The sequence below is a fragment of the Platichthys flesus genome, chromosome 16, assembly GCF_949316205.1.
Source record: "Platichthys flesus chromosome 16, fPlaFle2.1, whole genome shotgun sequence".
NCBI classification, from domain to species: domain Eukaryota; kingdom Metazoa; phylum Chordata; class Actinopteri; order Pleuronectiformes; family Pleuronectidae; genus Platichthys; species Platichthys flesus.
In genome coordinates, this window is record NC_084960.1 from 2,772,946 (window position 1) to 2,791,445 (window position 18,500).

At 47.4% G+C, this 18,500-nt stretch overlaps 2 protein-coding genes across 3 annotated transcripts; one reads left to right on the forward strand and one right to left on the reverse strand.

Moving 5' to 3' along the window:
- The first annotated feature begins 7,856 nt into the window (after positions 1-7,856).
- On the forward strand, positions 7,857-11,944 carry LOC133970788 (epithelial membrane protein 2-like). Of its 2 annotated transcripts, none has more exons than XM_062407842.1 (5): positions 7,857-7,980; positions 9,476-9,563; positions 10,242-10,350; positions 10,881-11,021; positions 11,126-11,944. In XM_062407842.1, the coding sequence occupies exons 2-5, from the start codon at positions 9,486-9,488 to the stop codon at positions 11,284-11,286; spliced, it is 489 nt and encodes a 162-aa protein (XP_062263826.1). In that variant the 5' UTR covers positions 7,857-7,980; positions 9,476-9,485; the 3' UTR covers positions 11,287-11,944. The 2 variants fall into 2 exon arrangements, with proteins under 2 accessions (XP_062263826.1, XP_062263827.1); XM_062407843.1 differs by lacking the exon at positions 7,857-7,980 and adding an exon at positions 8,020-8,038.
- A 458-nt stretch (positions 11,945-12,402) lies between these two features.
- Positions 12,403-16,752, reverse strand: LOC133970755 (germ cell-specific gene 1-like protein). The gene is made up of 5 exons (XM_062407802.1): positions 16,457-16,752; positions 14,601-14,648; positions 14,346-14,510; positions 14,136-14,247; positions 12,403-13,278 (listed from the first exon to the last, which is right to left on the reverse strand). Exons 1-5 carry the CDS (start codon positions 16,746-16,748, stop codon positions 12,810-12,812), a joined length of 1,086 nt encoding a protein of 361 aa, XP_062263786.1. The 5' UTR covers positions 16,749-16,752; the 3' UTR covers positions 12,403-12,809.
- Between the last annotated feature and the right edge of the window lie 1,748 nt (positions 16,753-18,500).

Genomic DNA, 18,500 nt, shown 5'->3' on the forward strand with positions numbered 1-18,500 from the left:
AATAATAGATCAGTATAATTATAGGATATGTTTAATCTTTTATTGAGCTTTTAAGTGACATTATCTATGAACCTCTGCATTTAACTAACCAACAAACAAGATCACTACTGGTTTGCTGCCAGCTCCATCAGCTGACAACCAGTGGGTCAGCCAGGCAGCTCTGCCAGGCTGTGACCGGTCTTCACACTGTGGTCGTGATGGGATCAACCGAGGCCAGACCGGTCATTTTCCCACAGTGGCTCACTCACCAGGCCGGTTTATCCACCTCTGGGTTAGAAGATCAACCACACATCTGCACGGTGTGAATGAACAATTGCACTTCGTGTGTGTGTGTGTGGGGAAGGGGGGGGGGGGGGGGTTGATCAGTTGATGATGGGCGCGGCAGTGGGATGACTCATATTTGGAGTTGCCTAGCTACAGCTTGGAGTTGTTTTCTTTCGACCCCGAGCGTGAGTACAGTGTGTACGTCTGGATTTCATTGAGAGAGAGAGAGAGAGAGAGAGAGAGAGAGAGAGAGAGCAAGGCATTGTGGGGGCGGCGTGCATGCAGGGGCGGCTCCGAGCAGGAAACAGGAGGAGCAGAGCAATGTTTCCAGAGAGGAGAAGAAATCACGTGGAGAGAAACTTGAATTAAATGTAGTAATGTCAGCGAGGAAAGGGGGGGGGGGGGGGAGAAAGAGAGAGAGAGCGAGAGAGAGAGAGGAAGTGAATCAAGAATACAAAAAAAAACCTGGCCAGTGACCATGGAGACGGGCTGGCTCCACTAAATAGGAGGACATCTTCTTTTATTACATGTATTACGGTAGATAGGGCTCTACAACCCTAACCCTGCTGGAGGCTGCAGCTTCAGAAGAGCCTGAATCCACCGGGTCTGGTTCGATTCCCCTGAAGCTGAACCGCAGGCCGGCAGCAGGACACATGCTAATATTTAGAGGGAAACTCTCTTTGTCTGCTTGTCAGGCTTATGTTTAAAAGTCCTGATTTGATTTTGATTGGCCCTTTACTATACGTTTACCGCTGTATACCATTCAATCAACATGGTTGTGAGTCCATGTTGACTTACTCCAAAAAACACTGTATGTAAAAATGTTATTCTTTCATAGTAGCTTGTGTATAAAGAACGTACTTTTTTTAAATAAGGTTATCCTTTGTTTAGCATTTAAACAAAATAAAGTAATTTACATCAAATTGTACAGTTCACATGAAAACAATTCAAAATATTTGAACAAATTTAAATAAATGTGAATTTACACGTCAGAGAGGTAGAATAATCAGAATTAAATCCAAATAGAATTTGTTATTATTTAAAGAATTTTAAAAAAGGTTGTTCAAATCAAATGTTAGGTTCATCGGATGCTAACAATGTGTACGGTTGTGTGTTGTTTAGTGTGTTGTTGTATAATTTAGCAGAGCAGAAACACACGTTTCAAACAAGTAGAAACCGAGTATTGCACCCTGGGGAACAACATTCGGAATGTTATAGGAATTTGAAACACACAAAAAAGTTGAACCTGTTGTGGGCGTCATGACAGCAGCATTGCTATGATGTGACTTGTACATCCACAACTTCAAAAACATTTTGAATGTGCAGATGAATATTCAATAAGACACGTCTCTCAGTATCCAGAGACACGCACAACAGGGACACGCACTAATGCAGTGGTCATTCCCAGAAAAAGAAACTGATGATCGTCTGTTTCGGGGGGGAACTGAGGACATGTTTTTGTCTCATGCGCCCGTGGCGATGTGTCACTCCCTCAGAAGTTGATGAGCATGCAGAATTTATGTAAATGTGTGTTTGTTCTTCTCCAGAAACCGAGACCATGGTTCTCTTGTTTTTGGACATTTTGAGATGAGGATAGGAACATTTATCTGTCTATCTGTGAACCACGTGTGTTTGTGTCTCATTATCAAAACCAGCCCCAGTGACACCAGCAGCAGGAAGGTGGGCCACGGTTCAACTTTCCAAGCAGCCTGGTGCGACTCGTGGACTTTGTCTGCCTTCAAAGATAAACTCACATCCAAAGTCTTTGACAGTACAGTTCACATTCAGGCTGTTTCCGTTACAGGGGTTAAGAAATCCTAGGGCAGGGAGCCACGTTGTGTAAGGCAGAGATGGAATGAGCCGAGCGAGACAGGCATCCACCGACCGGGGGAGCTTTACTATTGTGCAAAGCAGCAGTGACTTGGTTGCGGTGAGACTCACTCCTCCGGCATGTTGGCACCGCTCTGCTGGATCTGTTTCACACAGTCGTGTTGAAATGCTCCCTCACCTCACAAACACCCTAATTAAGAGATTTTGACGTGACTCCACCAGAAATAGCGATTTGTCCGGCTATAAAAGCCTCGTTCTTCTAATTGCACCACTTTTACGTGAGCGGCGTTTAGCCCCTGTTCTTCTTCAGGGGAATTTAACGTGTCAGACAGATTAAAGCCCAATATGACCGACTTAAACCTCCAGGAGACGCAGGCAACACTCAGAAGATGCAACAAGTCATCTGGGGTAGAGGTGATCAGAAAAGTTTCCATCATGTAAGAGGTGTAACGTTTGCACAGTAAACTACACACTGGAACTAATAGAGCCACCCGGAACCAGCCAAACCCCAGCAAGTATTTCATAATCATCATTAGTATTTGTTCACACACTTTGCCGCTCAGACAATATCACAACTGTTCTGAGTGATCCTTCCTGTCTCTGGTTTTTCCAGTACTGATCTTCTGCGGCCGCCACTCAACAAAGAGCTGTTTGTTGAGCAAGCCTCCCGATTGGTCCTCTCCCGTAGTTGCGCTGACATGTGATTAGTGCGCTTGTGTTTGGATCTTATAAAAAAACGTGTTGTGGGTAACACAACACGTGCTACACACAGCGGTAGACAGCGGCGTGGTCAAACCCACGCTCTTTTTTTATTTTACTCTGAAAGACGATGAATGACTGATGCATGACTCATGGTATTTCCTCTCCTGAGAATAAACCAGGAACCGAAAAAATAGGCAAAATTCTTGCATAACGCATTTTTTTTGCTCCTCAGGCCCGCACGGTGGTTTCACTCATAAACCCTCCGTGCATTCTGCATATGGAAGGAAGGAGTGCCATGTGCAGCTGAATGGTAAAGTACAAACCGTGGCTTCCCTCACCTGCAGGGTGGGGTCACCGCGCCCTGAACAGAATCAGGTCCGACCACATTCTCCATTAAGGCCTCTCTCTCTTGTGTTCTTCTGCACAGATGCATCAACGCTCGTCTGTTTATCTGTAGATCTCAAATCAAACCGTGCAGATCCTGATACCATCACGTCCACCATCTTTGCCCCACTCGCCCCGGTGGGAGGTGCCCGTCGGCTCGGGCGGAGCTTTGGGTGATGGTGAAAGGTTTCTGGCTCCATGTGACGGATGCAGTGTAGAGTCTGAGGAGATTAGGGAAGTTTATTCCAAAACCTGAATTGCAGAATTTCAATAGACTCATTCTTTCCCATGGGGATTTGGGTGGGACGCTGAGGACGTTAGGAAGAAGGTGTGACTCTCCTTCCCCCGGTGGAGAGACGTGTTGTGTGTTTACAGATTCCTCCGGGGAGTTGTGATCTGATTGTCATGGAAAAAAGTGATGATCAGTTTTAACCATGACGGAAGAGTCGTCCAAATAAACACTGGCTCTGTTTAGCATTCCTGCTTTTCCTCAGCCCCTCTGCCGACACATGAAAAGGTTTATTATGACAACTGCATTGAAACACTGAAATGTTTCATCAAAGAAGAAGATGAAGATGAAGGTTCATTCCTAAGACAGATGTCAGACAATAGTTTGTGTCCTTGATTTGTGTGTAACCTCGTGACCCCGGCAGAATGTGGCCACACGAGGCACCGCGCTTCAAACACGAGCGGGTGGAGGATCTGTGAAGCCAGTTATTATCTCGGACCTGAGGCCGGGGCAGGTCCACACGACACTGACCAGGTGACCAGGTTCTCCTCTGAGCCTGTCGGCTTATTTTTATCCTCACCAGGAGCAAAACAAGTGACCTCAGTGTCCCAGTCAACACCCGGAGTGTTTATCAGTCTATCCACTTCTGAGTATCTGACTTTCCTCCCTGGTTTCTACTAGTGAGCTGTCCGCCGCTCGTATACTTATTATTATTCTCGTTATCCTGCTTCCTCTTCCTCACAGACTCTTCCTCACAGACTCTTCCTCACAGACTCTTCCTCACAAACTCTTCCTCTAGGACTCTTCCTCACAGACTCTTCCTCTAGGACTCTTCCTCTAGGACTCCTCCACACAGACTCTTCCTCACAGACTCTTCCTCACAGACTCTTCCACACAGACTCTTCCACGCAAACTCTTCCTTGCAGACTCTTCCTCGCAGACTCTTCTTCGCAGACTCTTCCTCTAGGACTCTTCCACACAGACTTTTCCTCACAGACTCTTCCTCGCAGACTCTCCCTCACAGACTCTTCCTCACAGACTCTTCCTCGCAGACTCTCCCTCACAGACTCTTCCTCACAGACTCTTCCTCACAGACTCTTCCTCACAGACTCTTCCTCGCAGACTCTCCCTCACAGACTCTTCCTCGCAGACTCTCCCTCAGACTCTTCCTCACAGACTTTTCCTCGCAGACTCTCCCTCACAGACTCTTCCTCACAGACTCTCCCTCACAGACTCTTCCTCACAGACTCTTCCTCACAGACTCTTCCTCACAGATTCTCCCTCGCAGACTCTTCCTCACAGACTCTTCCACGCAGACTCTTCCTCACAGAGTCTTTCACCCAGACTCTTCCTCACAGAATTCTTAACTCAGATACTTTCTCACAAACTCTTCCTCACAGACTCTTCTTCAGGGACAGTTCCTCACAGTCTCTTCCTCGCAGACTCTTCCTCGCAGACTCTTCCTCACAGACTCTTCCTCACGGACTCTTCCTCACAGACTCTTCCTCACGGACTCTTCTTCAGGGACAGTTCCTCACAGACTCTTGCTCGCAGACTCTTCATCGCAGTCTCTTCCTCGCAGACTCTTCTTCGCAGACTCTTCCTCACAGACTCTTCCTCTAGGACTCTTCTTCGCAGACTCTTCCTCTAGGACTCTCTCTCACAGGCTCTTCCTCACAGACTCTTCCTCACAGACTCTTCCTCACAGACTCTTCCTCGCAGACTCTCTCTCACAGGCTCTTCCTCACAGACTCTTCCTCACAGACTCTTCCTCACAGACTCTTCTACGCAGACTCTTCCTCACAGACTCTTCCTCACAGACTCTCCCTCACAGACTCTTCCTCACAGACTCTTCCTCGCAGACTCTTCCTCGCAGACTCTCCCTCACAGACTCTTCCTCACAGACTCTTCCTCACAGACTCTCCCTCACAGACTCTTCCTCGCAGACTCTTCCTCACAGACTCTTCCTCATACTGATTCCTGGGGACTTGAAATGTGACAAGGTAATAAGACTTAAGTTCACCTTTTTATTATTCTCTTTCAAACAAAGAGTGGTTTGACATGAATACTTTAAATTTCACAGACACTTAAACTGCTTTCACCGATATTTCATGACGCTTGAAGTCTTATTCTGTATCTGACGATATATACGTTACTAAGTCAGTAATATTAATGTTTGCTCTAAACACTGCTTCCACCATACAAACTTACGTTTTACCAAAAGTCCACAAAGTTTGATTTGAAGAACTGTCCCAGATATTTGAGTTGTGTCCCTGCTGAGTTTGGTTTGAGGGAGAAATGTTGCCTTCATGCGTGGCTCTTTACCAGAGGCGAGAGTTTGTTTGACCGAGTTGTTTTGGCTACAACGAGCTGAGAGTAGTATCATCAATACCATCTGACATCAGAGGCATCATCTCTCACACAGGTCAGTGTGGGTGTGGCCCTTCACAGATGTTATAAAAAATGGAAATGACCTGTTTTAGTTTCCTCACTTCTGCTTCCTCACTTCTGCTTTAAACTGAGATTTAATCACTGACACTTACATTTTACACTTCACACTGATTTCCACTTAGACTGAAATGTCAGACGACCCCCCCCCCCCCCCCCCAACACATTAACTGACATTTGCGTGTAATCTTTTACTCCTCATCTCGGCAAACTCTCTCAGGGAATAAATGATAATTGACACTTCAACTGCTTTTCTCTCCCGCTCTTCAAGACACACCCTCTTTCCACACGCACACATGCAACAACTTCTCCTTCTTTTAATTCTTATCCTTAAACCAAGATCTCAGCTGGTTTCAACAGGCTGATTGGATTTAACCTGACGCTTCATGTTCTTCACAACACGCATTTTTCAGCCGCAATTTTTCACCTGTGAGCTTGTGACTTAAAAAAATGCTGGATTTTCTGGATTTTCCAATAATCGCAGGTATTTCCTTTACCCGGGTTTGGCCCTGCTTACTATAAATATTATTGTACTACAAACTGTGGGCTGAGCAAATTATATACATACTGCACAATCCAAATATATATCCTGAAGTGCCTTATACATATATCTATAACCTTTAAATCAAACACATTTGCTTTGTGCCCAAAATACTTTCCTGCTGTTCTATGAGTTTGTTTTTAACTGTTTGTGTCCACATCGTTTTCTGAGCGTCTGGAAAAACGTCTCTATCCAGGGCCGGGGGGGGGGGGGGGGGGGATGCTGTGATCGGTGTCACCAGCTTGTCCCGCCTCTCACTGCTGTTGCCTAGTTACAGAGCTGAGGTTGGACATGACGATAAAGCTTTAATTAATGTGTTTGTTTTTTTAATATGTGTGCCGTTGTTGTTGTGTGGTTCAGCTGAGGTGTGCGATTCGTTTGCCGTTGTCATCACATGAACGGATCCTTCAGCTGCAGCAACTGGATCGAGACACAGTCGACTCTTTGTCTTAGTATTATTACTAAGTAAGATTCTAAAAGGCGTTGAAAAGTCAAATCAGTCTCACATCGTTACTGGAACATCTCAGATGATCCGACGTGATTAGAAATGAGCAAACAAGTTCAATGTTATTATGTGTTATTGTGTCATTATGAGTTTATGAGATGAGATATTGGCAGATTTGAAAAACTTCTTTCTCAATCTAAACCAAATCCACAGAGAGCGGATCAGACTTTGAGGAGCACGTCGATCACGAGCAGCAATCACACAATGACGGTGAGTAATAATAACGACAACTGAACTGAGAAATGGCTCCAACCCCCCCTCCCCCCCCCAGCTCCCCACAGTTACTCCTCCGTGCCTCTTTCCATCCTCGCTCCCTCCCTCTTCTTCCCCTCCTCCTTTCTCACTCAAGCTTGTACTCGTTTGCCCCCACCTCCCTCTTTCCCTCGCCGCCAACAACATTCCTTCATCCTGAAACCTCTTCCTCCGTAACAAAGGCGGGAAAAGACGCAGGGTGGCGATCAGGAAAGAGACGCCACTCTGCTGGTGGTGGTGGTGGTGGTGGTGGTGGGGGGTGGTGGTTGATGCACCGGGCAGCAGCAGCTCGGTGACTGGGCCTCGGCTGAAGCCTGTCTCCATGGCAGCGTGTGCAGAACCAGTCAACAAGGCCCAGTGTTGTGGGAGTTTCCCCCTCAAACACCAGTGAGTCACGGGCCGCCCTCCCGGTGAGAATCACCATCATCAGCCCGGTGACAAACTCATGAGACACCAAAGCACACAAGGAGAAATCTAGGCCCCGGCCGCAGAAGCTGTTGAAACTGTGGCCGGTTGTCAGCCTGTTGCATATTTGTTGAATAAACACAGAGAGAGAGAGAGAGAGAGAGAGGAGGGTGGGACTGGGAGGGAAGTCTGGAGCAAGGGGGGGGGGGAGGAGGAGAGAGAGAGGGGGAGACAGAGATTATGAGATCAGGCAGGAGGGAGGCTTGTCTGGGGTGTGGACTCCGAAAAAGAGGGGCAGGGCAGAAGTGGGCGGGGCCGCTCGCTCCTGGTGCTTGTGCATTTAGACGCTGGGTTTGAAACCAGTGTCCCTGAGTGAAGGAGGAATTACACTTTGAAGACACAGCCGGACCACAGTCACCAGTAAGTCTCCCATTCTGCTTTCAGTCGTTTCTACTTCTCCACAGTCGGTGGGTTCACGGTGAGATGTGTGAATCTCCAGGTATACTTCAGGGTTGTGTGATTTATATACAAGAAAAAGGCAAATCATTGGAAACAGTGTGTTTGTGTGTGCGTGTGTGTGTCTGTGTGTGTGCACCTGATACCTGTTGAGCTGCTTTGCTTCTGAGTTCCACTCGCTCCGCTCTGTGGCAGGTGAGGCTGATCCTGCAGCAGTTTGTGATCTTTAGATTTAACTCTGTTTAGTCTCCGCTCTGCTCTCGTGTTGTTTTCTTCCTTTTCATCCTCAGCAACATGTTTTTTAATTAGTTGTGATGGAAACTTGCCTCTTCCAGAATCCCAGCAGGGACGTTTGACACGTTTGAGACATCGGAGGACACTCAATGAAACCGTTCCACGCGTGTGTTTTGAATTAAAGCGTCCGAAAGTTGTGTATTGAAGTTTGGTCGTGTGGCAGGAAACAGAAGCTGCGTGTCTGTGACACAGGGAAACACTTTTTGTGTGTCAGACAGGGTCACATGTGTATCTGCATGCCCTTGGCGCTGTGGGTCTGTGTGCGAGTGTGGTTTTGTGTGAGAGAGTCAGGGAGCTGCCAAGTGCGTGTGTGTGTGTGCTTGTGTGTGTGTGTTTTTTGTGTTTGTGAGGACCCAGCCCTTGACCACTCCTTTAACGTGGAGAGAACCAGCACATTCCAGATGTTCCTCTTCTTCTGTTCACACCCAGCAGCCTCCACACTGTGAATACTGAGGAGAACCAGTAGGTCTCTGGTCCGACTGGTATCTCAGGGCTGAGCCACCTGCACTGACGAGGTACAGTTACAGTAATGATTCATATAGAGGAACGAGCTCCGAGGCAGATCTCTCCAGGCGGCGGAGGAGCAGCAGCTTCTCTCCACAGTTATTTTAAGGAGTGGCGGGTTGTGAGCACAAGACAAGCCCGAACCCATCTGCCTGCCAGGAACCAGAACGCTCCCCTGTGCTCCCACCGACACCCTGCCGGGGTTGAACTGATCCGGGGGGGGCTAATACTCAGAACCCCCCCCCCCCCCCCCCTTTGGGCGCGAACATGTGAGGCGTCTGTTTGCAGGAGTTTCACTGCAGAGTGTGGGACTCACAGTAATTAGAAGTTGTGAAGCCACGCCCTGAGCTGGTGCCAGGGTTTGGCTTTGTTTTCAGTGTGTTTATGAAGATGGGTGTTGGTGCATGAGTGTGTGTGCATGGGTGTGTGTGTGTGTGTGTGTGTGTGTGGGGTGGGGGGGGGCTTTCATTAATGTCTCCAGGGTTAAACCAGGCAGGAAGTGGGGAGCCTTTGTTTTAAAGCCATATTTCATTTTTACTGCTCACTGTGTTTGTGAGTCATTTCTCCAAAGTGCGTAAAAAAAGTTTGAAAAGTGGAGTTACAAGTTTTCTCTTTGTCCCTCCCCCCCTCTCTCTCCCTCTCTCTCTCTCTCTCCCTGCAGCACAGTCATCATGCTGATCCTCCTCGCTGGCATCTTTGCCGTTCACATCATTGGCATCGTCCTCCTCCTGGTGGCTACTATCGACAATGTAAGTGAGACACTGCATCACCCCCCCCCCCCCTTGCACACACACACACACACACACACACACATACATAAACACACACACTTCCATAAACCCAGGTATCTGTGGCCCGACACCCGAAGGCACAACTAATCCCCGACTTCCTCCCATTTATTTAGATGACAGTTGAGGGCTGCTCACCTGTCTGTCATCCCCCCCGCCCCCTCCCCCACCTGCCTGTCAACGGTCCTCTGTTCTTCTTGGGTGCAGCATATTCCACATTTCTGGGTGTCACTGTGTGTGTGCGTGTGCAGTCAAGGTGTCAGTCAGACGGACAGACGACAACATGCTGCACACGCACAATCACATCTGTGGCATTCCTGCTGCGTGCCTGAGTGAGAGTTGTGGAATGCCTCAGTGACCAGAAGATCAGTTTCCCTCCCTGTGATCGCTCCTCGCTCTGTCTGCAGCTCCCCTCCACAATCATGCCATAACACACACACACGCACACACACACACACACACACACACACACACACACACACTCTGCTGTGTTCACAACAGGACATAGTTTGAATTCCCCACATTTCCATTTCTCAATGATTCGTCCATTTTCCAAAGAGTGTCGTTCATATTCACACAACAGTTGATTGATCTCACTGCTCTCTCTCTCTCTCCCCCCCCTCCCCCCTCCCCCCCCAGGCCTGGTGGATGACTGACACCATGGCCACCGACGTGTGGGGCCGGTGGCTCCTGCAAGGTGGCAAATGGAACTTCACCGATCTTCCCGTAGGATCACACTACCCACAAGGTAAGACCTGACAGGTCGGATTAACTTCCAATAAAACAGAAGTTTGCCATAAATGTTTCATCGATTTTCGGCCAAACCATAAAACTTCCACCATTCTTAACATGTGAAATAGTTATGTATAAATCTGAGTAAAAGAAAAGGTAATTTTAGAAGTAATCGATCAAGCGTTGTGTACAAAAACTCTAAAAATCTATATTGTAATGACAGAAAACCCACAAAGTTTGGTTCACATCCCGTCTTTATGTTTAAACTCTGTATTTAGGAAATCAGAAAGCACCACCTGGTGTTTATCTCTCTTCTCGTGCACAGTGATGCTTCTGGTTTTGTTCGTACTATCACCACAACACGTGATCTTCAGAAAACAGTAGCTGATTTCGAGATTTTTCCAAATCCTTTGAATATTTGGGATGACTCAACGAAACATTCCTGCGGCTCAGAAATGAGCAGATTCAGTGTCACTGCGACCCCCCCCCCCCCCCCCACACACACACACACTCACTGTGTCGCTCCACCTCTGGCTCCCCCTGCAGATTACCTCCAGGCAGTACAGGCCAGCTCCATCCTCGCCTGCATCTTCTCCATCCTGGGCATCTTCGTGTTCGTGGCTCAGCTCTTCACCCTGGACAAAGGGAAGAGGTTCACCATCTCCGGCGTCTTCCAGTTCCTCGCCTGTGAGTCTCTCTCTCTCTCTCTCTCTCTCTCTCTGTACATCATCCCATCTTTTCTCTCTCTTCCCTCGCCCACTCCCCCTCACTGACCCTTTGCTTCCCTCCAGGCCTGTGCATCATGATCGCTGCCTCCATCTACACAGACCGCTTCCACCTGGACGAGCAGGACGGCTGGTACGGCCACTGCTTCATCCTGGCGTGGATCTCCTTCGCGCTCACGCTCATCTCCTCCATCACTTACTTTGTGCTACGCAAGAAGACGGCATGAGAAGGACACTGGAGCCCCCCCCCCCCCCCCCAACCGGCCCCTGCTCCTCTTGGCCGGATCGACTCCTTCAGCTGAAATCTGGGTTTCGTTCGATTTTTGCAGATTTGAGCTGCGGGTGTAAATCCAGCTGCAGACGGAACAGACGTGTGGATCCTCTCAGATTCACACCAGGTGTTTTACTGAGTCTGTTCCAGATAATCAGGATTTTGTTTCAATTTGAGAGTTGGAGCCGGTTTTTCCTTGTGGGCGTCTGAGGATCGAGAATATTATTTTTGTAGTTATCTGAACAAAAAAAGGCCTTTGATGTTTATAAGATGATAAATTAAAATCTAACATTGTGTCTGGCTTGCATCAGAAGCCAGAGAGTGAAATCTGTGGTCTTTCTTTTTTTAGTAATGTACATTTATATATGGATACGACTGCTGGATAAAGAGACGCGACTTTAAGATTTTAGCATCTTGTTTTTGTTTTTCTTTGGATATTATATTGTTCGTACTGTTACCTGCTCTGTTCTGACTTTGTATAACGTGCCACTAGTTCACAAACCACACGATGCTCGGTGAATCTGTGTTGGTTCCATCTCCATGTCACGTGCTGATCTGTGTGTATCCTCACCGTGAAACTATGCAATGACATAAAGTGAAAAAACCCAAAATGATATCTTCTATTTATTTGTATCCTGGAAGAAAACAAACTGGTTTTAATGTGAGATAATCCACCATGATGTCTCTCTGGTCCTTTCACACCAATACATTTATGAAACGTGTCGACTTACACACGCTTACGTATGAAACTCAACATTTAACACAAATAAAATTACCAAAACTTGAAGTAAATACAAACATACCAGTAACATATCACTTTCAGACACTTTCAGCCAAACCAGCTCCTTTCGATGCAGAAAGAAAACTGCTTCGACTCTTAGAGTGGGAGATTTAATGTGTTAATATGATGTTCCACATGTCAAATAATTGAATTGAATTTCTGCGACTGTTACTTCTCAACGTGAATGACAATGAATTTCCGATATTAAAAACTTGATTTTCAGCCAGTTACTGAAGCGTTTACTCGACTATTTTAAAGTTAATTCTTCTGTAATGTTACAGTGGCTCCAGTGTCAGATGAGATCGTTCTGATGATCACATTTATTTAATATTAATTTGATCAATTGTGAAGAGTGTTCAGTCTGATTGTCTCTCTTCAGCAGGGGCGTATCCAGCCTTTCTGGGGCCGAGTGCAGAGCCTCAGACGATGAAAAACAATCACTCAGTCGCTGATTCAGAATATTATACTTTTATTTATGAGTTTGAGTTGTTGTTATATTGAGCCCTTTGGTTCCACTGGATTTAACAAAGAACACATTTCAATAATTCTCCTTCTTTATTAGATCAGGATGATTATGATCAAATCTAATTACTTCGTTGAGTCTGGAGACTGGAATGTGGATCAAGAGCACATGACAAGTCCATGACAAACATTGACCTCCAATGCCAAGACTGAAGAGGTCAGCCTGGATCACAAGGTCAAAGCGGGCTGTAGTCGTCCCCGGGCTCGAAGGGGTGCTCCCTGTGAGCCGGCAGCGCCATGCGCACGGAGACGGACGCCACGGGGGATGGAGACGTTGACGGGAGGGACAGGCGGTGGAACGGGGACGCGGGGGCGGGGCTGGAGGGGTGAGGAGGGAAGGACTCAGAGTGGGGGAGAGGAAGCGAGCGGGAGTACGTGAGCCTCGACACGGAGGCCGGCAGCTTGGTGGAGGCGGGCGCGTAGTAGGGAGACAGGTGGGAGATCCGGGGAGGTGACGGGGGGGAGGCCAGGGTGATGGCGGCGTTGGGGGGGGCGTAGTGAGGAGCCGGCGGCAGGAGCCCCACAGAGCTGAAGGTCCAGGCGTTGAAGAGCGGCCGGGGGCCCTCCATCAGGACCTTCTTGGTGTAGTTGTTGAGGGTGGAGACGCCGGCGGACATGCAGACGGTGAAGGCAAACCAGGCCACGCTGGGGACAGACAGAAACAGAGGAGCAGAAGGTGTTTGTGCAAGAAATGATATGTTCGGCTCGTTTCTCCATTTAATTAACGGACAAAGCACAAACATAGAAAACTGGAAAGAGTATGATTGGCATAAACATGCATCAAGTCCAGTTTACTCAAGAGAACACAGCTGTACACATGTGGAATCATCTGGATTGTAAGAAACAAACTAGCGTAACGTAAGTGAGCAGAGAGATATCATCTGTAACTGTGTGATATTCTTCTCTTGCAACAGACTGAAGGTAAATTTACCATAAAAGACGTTTTTTTTTATATATTCGCATTTCAAGTGAAGGCACAAGAGAAACTGTAAGATCATGAAGTCCAGGTCTGAAAGAGAGAAGCCCGGTGGACTGAGGATTAGTGATCATGGATCCTTCACTCAGTCCCTCTGCGTGTGTGTGAGAGTGAAGCCGATCCTTCCATCATCTGTACAGCTTATTCTCTGAGGTGGGGGGGGGGGGGGGGGGGCTAGAGCTAATCCCAGCTGACTCTGGGTGAGAGGCGGGTCACATCCTGGACGTGTCACAAGTGCACACAGGGTCAAACAACCATTCACACTCACGACCACACCTTCGGTCTATTTCACGTCTCCACTCAACCTCACCTCAAACTGGGGGTGAAACGGGGGGGGGGGGGGGGGGGGAAGCTGGCAAACTCTGAGCACAGCTGAACCAGGAACCGTCTGAGGCAACAGAGCTGACCACTGTGAAGTCTGGGAGCCGGTTGCATCACAGTGACATGACTATAGACTGTCGGAATTCATGGGCTCCTTCGAATGCAGTGAGATGAAGTGAGAGGAGAGTGTGTGCAGTGAACTCACTAGAACGCCCAGGAGTAGCCGTAGCTGTGAGGTTTGAAATCCTCGGGTCCCATCGTGGCCGTCGTCTGAAACACCTGCATGAACATCATGTGACCCACCATCCCGAGCAGACCTGGGGAGACACACACCAGATGTGTTGGCTCAATAATCACCAACACTGATTGTGATAGGTCATTGTCATATTAATGTATCTTTGATTAACGGCGGTACCTCCCAGGACTGTGAAAACAGCCGCAAAAGAGTTGAGCAGCTGGCCCCAGCGCTGAGTGGAGGGGCCCCAGGCCCTCATGCCCAGCTGTACCGACAGCAGAGTGCAGCTGATCAGCAGCAGGCCGACGTACAGCAGCTCCAGGGACAGAGACAGCCACATCATGGCTGCAGAGGAAGAAGAAGAGGAAGAGGAGGAGGCTGAGCACAGAGACAGAGGAAGACTTAAATCAGTCAGAACGTGATCGAGCCGCTCACCTTTCTCCGACCGGGGGGTGAGAGTGTAAAACCCTCGACACTTCTCCTCTGGGAACAGAACAGAATCATCAGGGTGGTTAGAGAATCTCCTCCATGACAGTTAATCAGCTCAGAAACAGGAAACGAGTCTATTTGCATCTTGTCGTCTGTGATTTGTAAAAGTAACAAACCACAGCTGCGACATTTCACTGCACCCCCCATCAATCTGCTCCCTGGGTTCAGGAATCCTCCCGCCTGTGCACGAGGGGCACGTCGCACATTTCAATGAACACTGCGTCTGATTACTGAGAACAAGCAGCCGGAGGTAACACAAAGAGTTGACGTGGCCTGAAGTGACCTGATGGGAGATCAGGATCTGGAGGGACCGAATCTGTGCCACGGCAAAATGAGACTTCTTCATTTCGCCTCACTGCTTCCAGCGGTATTGAAAAAGAAGGACGAGATAAAAAGCAGAAAGAAGCTGTTTCTGCTGTTAATCCTCTTTGTGACTTGTTTACCAGCGTGTTTACACGACAGATGCAGTAATCAGAGCTTCCTGTTGGGCTCTGGGTTACAGAGGAAGCTCATCACATGAGACGGGATCGCACAGACGAACCAGCAGCAGAAGAAAAGACACAGATGAGATTTAAACAGTTTCACTGACTGACTTATGGAAATGACTTGAAACGCCACAATTAACAATTACAGAAAAATATGAACATGTCATTAATCGTTTTCAGGGACGACTCTAGAAGCTGCTCTGGAATCATTTTGGGCCGGCTGCGAAAGTTCAACTGATGCATCTCGTTTTTAGCTCAGTTTTTGTTCTCCACCTCCTCCTGAGGAAACTTTAAAGCCTATAACTTCTCTATTGTGTTAATTTGAGCTTATTTGTTACTAACTTTGTGTTGAGCAGGTTAGTCAGAGTTGTTTTTAAAACCCTATTAATTAAAAGAATTAAATGAAAATTGGGAAAAATGTGTGAAAAGAGATGAACTTTGCTGAAGGGAAACTGAGCAGCTGGTTCATTGCTGTAGTTCTTTTTATTGAAGCCACTTTAAGGATATTTGTTGAATATTTGAATTCAACACATTAAAATATGCTTTTATAGCAAATCCAATATTGACATTAGATGTTTTTCTGTGTGTTTTTTAGAACTGACCACGTGGGTCAGTTCTAAAAACGTTTGGACGGACGTCACCAACATTTAAATACAAATCCTTCAAATCAGCTGCAAACGATGCAAAGCAGCTGATGTTTGAGAATCCCATTAACCTTCTCTCTGGGTTTCTAATCCCTAATTGAGTCATGCTGCTGGAGTCTAAATCTCAGCCAGCCGAACACACACTGATGATAATCCTCTTTGGGCTGATCACATGGCCACACACACAAACACACACAAGCACACACACACTCACAAAAACACTCACAGACACATATAAATGAACACACCTGAGAGCTGAAGTCATGATATTAACTCACTTCCCCTCTGTGGCCTATTTCTGTGTCTGTCACACTAGTGCCGCACTTATGACACAAATTGTTTGACTGTGGATCCTTATCTCACCTTGGGTTCATCCTCTACCACACACACACACAAACAGACACACACAGACACGCACACACAACCATAGGCATGCTCATGAAATCCTTTGCCATGATACTGATTGTTTATTCCACCCGTGGCCACATGTGCTGTTCTCTCACTTATTAGTTTCCTCTATCTGCTCAATCCCCTTCAGGGTCACTGGGGACGGGTCGGTGCTTTTATTCTTTCACGAGAAACAAACCACTGAACACTCACATCTTCAGTTTATTAGGCACAGCTGCATCTAAACAGCACGGAGTGTACTGAGATGTGTCTTTGGTCCTCTCACCCCACGAGTCTGCGTAGATGTTCTCCTCACAGGTGACGAACAGGCCCGTGTGGAAGGTGGGGAAGACGAAGCGGTCGTCCCCCGTCTCCCAGGAGAACTGGATGTTGGAGTTGGAGACCCCGGGGACCGGGATGCAGCTGGTGTGCTTGGTGGCCGTGCACAGCGGCTTGGGCACCTTCTGCTTCCCCTCGCACCAGTAGGAGGACATGAGGGCCGTGCCGCCCAGGAAGAGGGACACCAGCGTCTGGACGAAGGACAGGCGAGGGGAACGCATCCGCTGCAGCAGCTCCATCCTGCAGACAGGGAGGGGGGGGGGGAGGGGTTGACGGAGGATATGGACTGGTGCAGGGACGGGAAGGAGACAGAGAGAAATGGTCAAATGTGTAAACTCTGAAAGGGGAATTGACCCCAGCAGAGGGTTCGATGTAATCTCATGGGGCAACTGCACGAGAGAGGAGTTTGAATTTCACTGAGAGAAACTGTCACGGATGAATCTTTCTTTATCAGGAGAATGTCAATGAAGGATTCAACGTCGAGGGACGTTAATATTTGTCTGATCCAGAGAATCTGAACAAAGAGCTTCAACAAAGTGAAGAGCGAACGAAAGAGAGAGAACGAGAGACGAAGGGAGGACGAGGGACGAGTCAGAATCGATGAGAAGACCCAGAATAACAATGTTGTCGCAGTTGCCCCATTAGATGACACTTCAGCCAAAAGTCTCTGTGATCTACATTCATTTATAGAAAAACACTGATATTCCCTTTTAACCGTCATGCTCCAGGGTGGATATGAGCTTCTACACTCAAACAAACAAAAAGTTATGTATTTTAAATATGAAATGATAAGCTCAAGTTTTTCCTTCTTCCTCTGCCGGACATCAGGCGTCACCTCCACTCTCGTTATTCCATTCCGAGCAGGAGAAGCAGCTCTGGAGCCAAACGACTAATCACATTTAAAGAACAAAAAAAAAAGACTGTGCTAGAAAATAAGCAAATTAATAATAATGAGTGGGAGGAAGTGAAATCCCAGGAAGACGTGAGCGACTGACTCCACACGAGTCGTTCACTCAAACCTCCACACTCGGCATCAGGAAGTGAAATGAATTTGAACGACTCCAACCTCCACTCACCCCCTCAGGCTGTTCAACGTCTCACTGTGTTCTCCGCTCCGTCCTCCAGGTGGAAGGGAAACCTCCGACCCTGCTCCTCCGGCCGCCGCTGCTCCCTCTCACTCCTCCTGATGGCGGGAGTGACGGAGGATTTGGGGCCGTCCACACTGACCTCAGTCTTTATGATCCGACCCCAGCGGTCACACAAACACACACACAAACACACACACACTGCTCCTCTTTAATCCATCTGTATAAATCCAAAACAGGCAACTCTGCTCCATCTGTTTTCATTTTGATTCCTCGACTTATTCATCTCTCCACCTCTTTATCTCCCTCGTCCAATGACTTCAGCCGAACAAAAAAAAAACAAGCAGCTCTGATCAGATGTGTAAACGACCTCGAGGTGACCTTGACACGATGAATAAACATGACAGATGCAAACTATTACATCCACAGTATTGCTCTGCAGCCCCATGCATGTGCAGCAGTGGCCCTACGAGAGGGGGCCATGGGGGGGGGGGGGGCATGGGGTTATTTAATAACTCAAGTCGGCTGCAATCACTGTGAAGGTTTCATGTTGTTTTCAGAGGAAGATAATCCTGAACCAGTGAGTCCCATCTTCTCTGTGTTTATGTTTTCTGTCCGTCCCTTTTTTAATTAATCTGGATTCGGTTTAAAACCTTAAATTGTACTGTTAGTGTTTAAGTGGATTTGGTTAAGTTAAGGCCTGGAGGCTTAAGAGGAACCAGTTTCTTCTTTAGCTGACTATTTGATCTGTTTCTATAAAACTGGTTCTACTCTTTCAAACATTACATCACATTTTCAACCATTTATTAACAACTTTTTTTACTTTAAGTTAATTTCTCAACTATTTAAACACGTATAACAATTACTTTTCCTACCACAAACTAACAAATGTTGCTATTCCAAACA